The 8,798-nt window shown below is 45.2% G+C and overlaps 1 protein-coding gene across 2 annotated transcripts in view; it reads left to right on the top strand.

Annotated features, from left to right (window-relative positions):
- Positions 1-1,220: 1,220 nt before the first annotated feature.
- The window catches only part of HCFC2 (host cell factor C2), a 50,311-nt gene continuing 42,733 nt past the window's right edge, over positions 1,221-8,798 (top strand). Inside the window, exons 1-3 of one of the 2 annotated variants that reach the window (XM_027541933.1) lie at positions 1,221-1,471; positions 3,158-3,306; positions 4,700-4,860. In XM_027541933.1, the coding sequence (XP_027397734.1) occupies positions 1,309-1,471; positions 3,158-3,306; positions 4,700-4,860 (473 nt within the window). In that variant the 5' untranslated portion in view covers positions 1,221-1,308. The remainder of the gene's footprint in view (positions 1,472-3,157; positions 3,307-4,699; positions 4,861-8,798) is intronic. The other variant, XM_027541935.1, reaches the window with a different exon arrangement.

Below are 8,798 nucleotides of genomic sequence, written 5' to 3'. Positions count from 1 at the left end.
AAGAGTCGGACACGACTGAGCGACTGAACTGAACTGAACTGAATTGCCCCCCACCTCCCACCACCCCAGCCTCCCCCTCTCCCCAGCCCCCCCCGCCTCCCCGGCCCAAGACTTTGAGTGTGATTCTTTATAGGACCAGATCACAAGGCAGCCCGGACTTAAAAGGGTTACTTATGACTGCATTCAGAGGAAGTATGGTATAGTGGTTAGGGGTTGGTGCTCTGGAATCAGAAGTTGTGCCTTTGAATCCTGGCCCTACTTCTTCTCTGCTGTGGGCCCGCGAGAAAATTACTTTTCTGTACCTCATTTCTCCATTCACTAAAAGGAGAAAACAGTACCCACTTCACTGGATTGTTGGGAGAATCATGAGTTAACACATAAGGCAAGGAGGACAGTGCTTGTCAATTAAACACCCTCAAACGTCTGACAACAATAAAACAGAAATCTATTCATAACCTCCCATCTGCTTAAACAAAACAACTTTCGCGGCTCACCGTTCCTAAACTTCTTGGCATGGCACCCTCCAAATCTGATCTGCCCTATTTGTCTTATAAAGCTTAGCTCCGGTCTTCCTCCAGAGTCAGCTACAGCGGGCACGCGGCGCTCGCAGACGCTCGGTCGTGGTCCAGATTCCCTCCTGCCCTCAGACCGGCTCCCCCTACCCCCCACGCCCGATCACCCCCGCCCGCCTCCCCTACCCCTCATTACCCCGCCCGGGTCGCCCCATGCCCCCGCCTTCGTGGGCATTCTCGCCGCCCTCGCGGCGCCTGGGCACGCATGTCACGCCCTCTGCGGAGACCAACTCTCCTCTCCTCTCGCCCCGCTCCCGGCACTTCAAAACCTCTAAGCGAGCTTTTCTCTTGCTGTGCTGTCATTGTTTAAAGGGTCCGACTCGCTTGCACATCCTAGATGCTCAGTTAAAGTGACCGTAAAGGGAAACGGTCTATCTTCTCCTGCAAACATAAAACTGCAGGTACTGGGTGGGGAGGGGAGACTGGTCAGCAGTAAATTTCCTTCCATCCTAAAATCCGTTGCCCCTGGTGCCCAGACCAGACACGTCGCCCGGGGATAGGGGCGGTAGTGCCTTCCAGTACTTCGCGCCCCACCCTGCCCCGCCCCGCCCCGCTCCGCTCCGCTCCTTCCAGCCTTGCCCTGGACCCCCGCGGTCACGTGACCATCATCCCCCACCTTGGGGTACCGTCCCCCGCCCCAAGCGCACAGCTGGAGGCCGGTCCCCGCCCTCCCCCGGGAGCAGCGGCGCCGGAGCGGGCGCAGTGCATTGTGGGCAGAGGGGCGGGGGTTGGGAAGATGGCGGCTCCCAGCCTCCTCAACTGGAGGCGGGTTTCTTCCTTCACGGGGCCGGTCCCCCGCGCCCGGCACGGACACCGAGCGGTGGCCATCCGGGAGCTGATGATCATCTTTGGAGGAGGCAACGAGGGCATCGCGGATGAGCTGCACGTCTACAACACCGGTAGGCGCGGCGACGGTTCTTCGGCCCCTCCTGCGGGAGCCGCGGAGGGGGAGGGGAGACGAGGCGGCGGCCGCGGCCCTGACAGCTGTCACCGCCGGGTCACTGCCTTCTCCGACCGGCGGCAAGGAGTGCGGCTCGGCCGGGTGGCCCAGCTCCCGCAGCGTCCCGGGCCGTAGCTCCGTTTCCCCGGGTTTCCCTCGGGCGAAACCGGCCCCGGAGCGGGGCGCGCCGGCCCTCTGGCAGACGGTCGTGGACACCCCCCTCCCGGCCCGCGCCAACGCTGCTGGCGGACTTAGGCGAGAGAGACAGTTTCCACCCGCCTGGGCCTCTTGCCGAAGTCTCGCCCACTCCGGTGCCCCGAGATCCCTCCCTGTCAAAACCCAACTCCAAACCAGCGCTCCTCGGGGCCTTCCCTGTCTTTGCTTTCCTTCCTTCGTAGGAAGAGAATATAGGGGAAATGAGGAGGGAAAAGGAAAGGCCATTTGGTACTTTCACCCCCCAGTTGAGCCCCGTATCTGGCAGGTGGCAGTCAAGATATTTACCCCGTTCTCAGCGCTCTTAACTGGCGGGGAAGTGGTTCGTGGGTGAGACCGGCGCCTGGGTCTGCGCAGTTTGGTGTGTGTGCCCAAGCTCAGCCGTTTGGCGCTCGGCGATCTGGGAGGGCCGTCGGCTTCAGCACCGCTGCGGATGAGAAATGCCTCGGGCCGCGGAGGCCCTTGCCCTTGAGTACCTCTGTGGAATATACGGGAGGTTGGAATTTCATTTTTTTCCCACTTGTAAATGCGCCAACTGTCATAAGAAAGCTGTTTTCTTGGTGTAACGTTAATTGATGAGTTTCAGATCAACGTCGCGGTCCGTAACTTTTCTCTGGCCGAATAGCTTAACTGTAGCGGTCATTTAGAAATGAATAAAATGGTGGAGTAGGAGAAATTTTTTATTTTCTCACCTTCTCCTCCTTCTGGCACCCCAGCCTAAAAAGTTAGAAAGTTAATCGGTACTTCCGTAGAATGTGAAAATCTTGGCTTTGAAGTTAAGTTAGACCCAGTTTGAATTTTGCTCTGCCAGTTGCTTAGGATCCGCGCTAAAGTTAACCTAAGTGTCAGATTTTTCACTTGTAAAATGGAGAGGATGATACTCCCCAGGTAGGGTTTTTGTTGAGAAATTAAATGATATATAGATCAAGGTTTTTCAGCAGCATGTCTATTGACATTTGAACTGGGTAATTTTTGGTTTTAGGGGGCTTTACTGTGCATTGGGCTTCCCTGGTGGCTCAGAAGGTAAAGAATTGGCCTGCAATGCGGAGACCTGGGTTCAGTCACTGGGTTGAGAAGGTCCCCTGGAGGAGGGCATGGCAACCCACTCCAATATTCTTGCCTGGAGAATCCCCATGCACAGAGGAGCCTGGCGGGCTACAGTCCATGGCGTCGCAGAGTCAGACACGACTGAGCGACTAAGCACACGGGTACTGTGCACTGTAAGATGTTTGGCAGTCCCAGTCCTACCCACTAGCTGCTAGTAGGACTCCCGCCGTCCACTTATGACAGCTAAACATTTTTTATTTGTCTCTGACCGGGCAAAATCATTTCCAATTAAGAACCACTGATATAAACGATCCTTATAAAAGTACATACTCGTAGTTTATGATAACTTTATTATAATTGGTTTTCATTTTATTTTGGCTACTAGTTACAAATCAGTGGTTCCTACCAGCTGTTAGAGGAGACATCCCTCCAGGTTGCGCTGCCCATGGATTTGTCTGTGATGGTACCAGAATATTAGTATTTGGGGGAATGGTTGAATATGGAAGATACAGCAATGAGTTATATGAGTTACAAGTAAGTGTATTTCAAATTTATTATCTCAGACTGAAATGTTAATAATGATATTGCTCTTAATTCTTTGAAAGATTGCAAAATATTTCATTAACATGCTGAAGGTAAGTGTGAGCTCCACATTTTATAGCTTCGAGGAAAACGTTTCCACTTCACTAAAAAGCCAAAGTTTCTAATGTAATTCTTTTTCCAATACCCAGTGCAACATTTGTAACATTAAGATATCTGTTACTTAGCATCAGTTGTACAAGTTATATTTGGGCTTTTGTATCTTAGTGCAGTCCTTCTTAAGCTTTAACCTGCAACAGAAGCAGGAGGCGGGTTTGTGAAAACAGATTGCTGAGCCCCGCCCTCAGAATTTCTAAATCAGTATTGTCTACAGAGAATTTGCATTCCTACTAAATTCACACCTGCTGCTGCTGATCCCCAGACCACACCTTTTGGAAAACTTCTGCCTTAGTTATAAAAATTGTTCCTCTAACACTAATAATCCCCGCACCCCCCCCCGCCCCACCCCCCCCACCCCCCGCCCCAGCAATGCATACAAAAGAGTAACAGTTTCAGATAGCCTTCCAAATTTGACTCTCCAATGAACCCGACTCAGAGCCCACTGTGACAGCCCTGACTAATTTTTATTCCTAAACTGTGCTTGTATTCCCAAGGCTGTGATCATGAGGGTGTTTGGTAGTTGGCAGATGTAGATGGATTATGCCTGTTTATAAGCAGTTCATTTCAAAAAATGTAAATCCATGACTAGAGAGTAAGTTTTGGAGTTTGGCTTGTTAAATGATCTTTACATTGGACTTCCCTAGCAGGCCAGTGGTTAAGACTGCATTTCCACTGCAGGGAGCACAGGTTCTATCCCTGGTTGGGGAACTAAGATCCCACATGCCCTGTGGTGTGACCAAGAAAAAAAAGTTGTTTTATATGATCTTTATGTTTATTTAAAGATTAAAATATATACCATTCATGGATTAACTAATTTCAAAAGGTGAGAGTACATAAATTGCATGTAATCTTAAAGTTGTAAATAATTTTGAATACCTCATTTGGAAAATATTGGGTTGGCCAAAAGTTTGTTTGAGTTTCCCCATGATGTGTTGCTGAAAAACTCTAACAAACTTTTGGCTAACCCAATTTTTATGATTACTAGTGTTAATGATTATTAGCTTAGTTTGCCATGTGGAAAGCTGTGAATATGGAAGACTAGACTGATTTTCTGTTGGAACACTCATTTTAATTTCAGAATTTATTTGGTTATTTGTCATTTGTCCCCGAAGTAGTTTATTGAAGCCTTCTGATTGGATTCAGATTAAAATGTATTGGTATGATATTTTAGTATTTTAACAGGAATGTTTCGTGATTTTGTCTGAGTGTATCTGTGCTCTTTTTTTAGGCAAGTCGTTGGTTATGGAAAAAAGTGAAACCCCATCCCCCTTCTTCTGGTTTACCTCCTTGTCCTCGACTGGGACATAGCTTCTCTTTATATGGTAACAAATGCTATTTGTTTGGTGGCCTGGCAAATGAAAGTGAAGATTCAAACAATAATGTTCCCAGGTATGCCAACACTTTTTCAGATCAAATGTTTATTTTATGATTTAGATTAAGAACATGTGATTTCTTCCATCTTTAATTATTAAAAGCAATGAAGCTTATCCCTTTGCATTTGAACCTAACAGTGAACAAATTTGTGTCCATTTGTGATTTTTCCTTAGTCCCTGGAGTATATCACTTTTCAAAACTGTGCCTTTTTTAATCAAATCATCTTACTAAATTGGTATTAATATAACTGCTTGTGGCAGTTATATTGTATATGTTGAGCCATAATGTGTTTTAGTTGTTGTAAGTGATAATGAAAAGTAACAAATGGTTGTTTACAAATTATATTTCTCTGGGAATTTGGTGACAAAAATCTGAATATCAAATGAAGGCCATCATTTCCACTTTTCACATAGGGAGCTGTTAAGAGTGGTTCACACAAGCAAATACCTTTAGAACCAATCCTCTTCTTTTTTCGAACAGAATTGATCACTGCCTCTTTTCTTTTTGCATAATGTTTTGATCACATGGTCATTATAGCATTCAGGATTTGGAGGTTTAGAGTCCACAAGGCTGTTTTCTGATTCACTGCTTACCATGTATGTGTCCTTTAGTGGAAGTAATCTAAGCCTGTTTTCCTTCACTGTGAATGGGAGTGATTAAATCCAGTGTCATTGTGGTTGCTAAATAAGATCATTGGCATAATTTTCAAAGCACTTTCAAGTTGCCATCAGCAATATCAGTAGTTGTCATCACCATTATTAATGTGTCTTTTTATCTACATTAGATTGATTTTAGAGCCTTACCTTTTTTCCCTACAAACTTAAAAAAAATAACATATGCTAAAACTACGTAGAAAATTTGGAAACTAGAGAAAAAGAGGAAGAAAAAATGTATCCCCCACACTAATCCAGATACTTTTAGTACATGTCTTTTTTCATTTCTCCATTAAGCAGATTTATTTTGAGATACTGACTTGTGAAATTCAAGGAATCAGACAATGTAGAAAGTTCTTTTTCGCAGGATCCCTATTCCCCAACATAGGAAGAAACACATAATTCAATTTGATGTGTATGTTTTGGGACCTTTTTCATATAACACATTGTATTAGTCAGTTTTTGACGTGTTAAGGGTAAGCTTCTCAAGTTTATGCTGCTTGAGAGAATAACTAGATACATGTGATGCTTTTTAAAGCCTTGATTAAAGCCAGCACATTCATTTCTGTTGACATTCCATTGTTCAAAGCAAGCTCTAAGGCCAAGACCTGAGTGGGTGATGCAAGGATACATGTTTTGCTTTCTGGGAGAAGGGACTTGGGAGTATTACTCTGATTCTACTCTTTTTTTTTTTTTAATAAAGTGAGAGCTTTCCTTTTGCTTTATGACTTTGAGTGTTTACTTGTTTGGGTTTTTTTTTTTTTTTTTTTTTACCTTTAATAATATATGTTTGGGTGAACTCCGGGAGTTGGTGATGGACAGGGAGGCCTGACGTGCTGTGATTCATGGGGTCGCAAAGAGTCGGACACGACTGAGCCACTGAACTGAACTGAACGGAATATATGTTTACATGGCAGTAGATATGGATTGGCCTCTTATTAACAGTGGAAAAGTAGTCTGAGTTATGCAAATGATCTAACCATTCCCCTACAGATGGACACTTAAATATTTCCATTTTGCTATTATAGTTTTTGCATAATGTGAAATTTTTTGTAGGATTGATATTTATGAATGGAATTGGGAAGGAGATGGTGGTGATCAAAGGATACATTTTAACTTTGTTCAGTTCAGTTCAGTTCAGTTGCCGAGTCCTGTCTGACTCTCTGTGACCCCATGAACCACAGCACGCCAGGCCTCCTTGTCCATCACCAACTCCCGGAGTTTACCCAAACTCATGTCCATCGAGTTGGTGATGCCATCCAACCATCTCATCTTCTGTTGTCCGCTTCTCCTCCTGCCTTCAATCTTTTCCAACATCGGGTCTTTTCAAATGAGTCAGCTCTTTGTATCAGGTGGCCAAAATATTGGAGTTTCAGCTTCAACATCATTCCTTCCAATGAACATGCAGGACTGATTTCCTTTAGGAAGGACTGGTTGGATCCCCTTGCAGTCCAAGGGACTCTCAAGAGTCTTCTCCAACACCACAGTTCAACAGCATCAGTTCTCTGCACTCAGCTTTCTTTATAGTCCAACTCTCACATCCATACATGACCACTGGAAAAACCATAGCCTTGACTAGACAGTCCTTTGTTGACAAAGTAATGTCTCTGCTTTTGAATATGCTGTCCAAGTTGGTCATAACTTTCCTTCTAAGGAGTAAGCGTCTTTTAATTTCATGGCTGCAGTCACCATCTGCAGTGATTTTGGAGCCCCCCAAAATAAAGTCAGCCAATGTTTCCCCATCTATTTGCCATGAAGTGATGGGACCAGATGCCATGATCTTCGTTTTCTGAATGTTGAGCTTTAAGCCAACTTTTTCACTCTCCTCTTTCACTTTCATCAAGAGGCTCTTTAGTTCTTCTTCACTTTCTGCCACAAGGGTGGTGTCATCTGCATATCTGAGTTTTTGATATTTCTCCCGGCAATCTTGATTCCAGCTTGTGCTTCATCCAGCCCAGCGTTTCTCATGATGTACTCTGCATAGAAGTTAAATAAGTAGGGTGACAATATACAGCCTTGACGTACTCCTTTTCCTATTTGGAACCAGTCTGTTGTTCCATGTCCAGTTCCAACTGTTGCTTCCTGACCTGCGTACAGATTTCTCAAGAGGCAGGTCAGGTGGCCTGGTATGTCCATCGCTTGAAGAATTTTCCACAGTTTGTTGTGATCCACAGTCAAAGGCTTTGGCATAGTCAATAAAGCATAAATAGATGCTTTTCTGGAACTCTGTTGCTTTTTCAATGATCCAGCGGATGTTGGCAATTTGATCTCTGGTTCCTCTGCCTTTTCTAAAACCAGCTTGAACATCTGGAAGTTCACAGTTCATGTATTGTTGAAGCCTGGCTTGGAGAATTTTGAGCATTAATTTACTAGCATATGATATGAATGCAATTGTGCAGTAGTTTGAGCATTCTTTGGCATTGCCTTTCTTTGGAATTGGAATGAAAACTGATCTTTTTCAGTCCTGTGGCCACTGCTGAGTTTTCCAAATTTGCTGACATATTGAGTGCAGCACTTTCACAGCATCATCTTTTAGGATTTGAAATAGCTCAACTGGAATTCCATCACCTCCACTAGCTTTGTTCGTAGTGATGCTTCCTAAGGCCCACTTGACCTCACATTCCAGGATGTCTGGCTCTAGGTGAGTGATCACACCTTCGTGATTATCTGGGTCATGAAGATCTTTTTTGTATAGTTCTTTTGTGTATTTTTGCCTCCTCTTCTTAATATCTTCTGCTTCTGTTAGGTCCATATGATTTCTGTTCTTTATTGAGCCCATCTTTGCATGAAATGTTCCCTTGGTATCTCTAATTTTCTTGAAGAGATCTCTCAGTTCAGTTCAGTTCAGTCTCTCAATCGTGTCTGACTCTTTGCGACCCCATGAATCGCAGCACGCCAGGCCTCCCTGTCCATCACCAACTCCCAGAGTTCACTCAGACTCACGTCCATCGAGTCAGTCATGCCATCCAGCCATCTCATCATCTGTTGTCCCCTTTTCCTCCTGCCCCCAATCCCTCCCAGCATCAGAGTCTTTTCCAATGAGTCAACTCTTCGCATGAGGTGGCCAAAGTACTGGAGTTTCAGCTTTAGCATCATTCCTTCCAAAAAAATCCCAGGGCTGATCTCCTTCAGAATGGACTGGTTGGATCTCCTTGCAGTCCAAGGGACTCTCAAGAGTCTTCTCCAACACCACAGTTCAAAAGCATCAATTCTTCAGCGCTCAGCCTTCTTCACAGTCCAACTCTTACATCCGTACATGACCACAGGAAAAACCATAGCCTTGACTAGACGAAACTTTGT

The sequence above is a fragment of the Bos indicus x Bos taurus genome, chromosome 5, assembly GCF_003369695.1.
Source record: "Bos indicus x Bos taurus breed Angus x Brahman F1 hybrid chromosome 5, Bos_hybrid_MaternalHap_v2.0, whole genome shotgun sequence".
Taxonomy (NCBI): Eukaryota; Metazoa; Chordata; class Mammalia; order Artiodactyla; family Bovidae; genus Bos; species Bos indicus x Bos taurus.
Note: the sequence above shows the minus strand (reverse complement) of the source record. Positions and strands in the feature narration are given on the sequence as shown.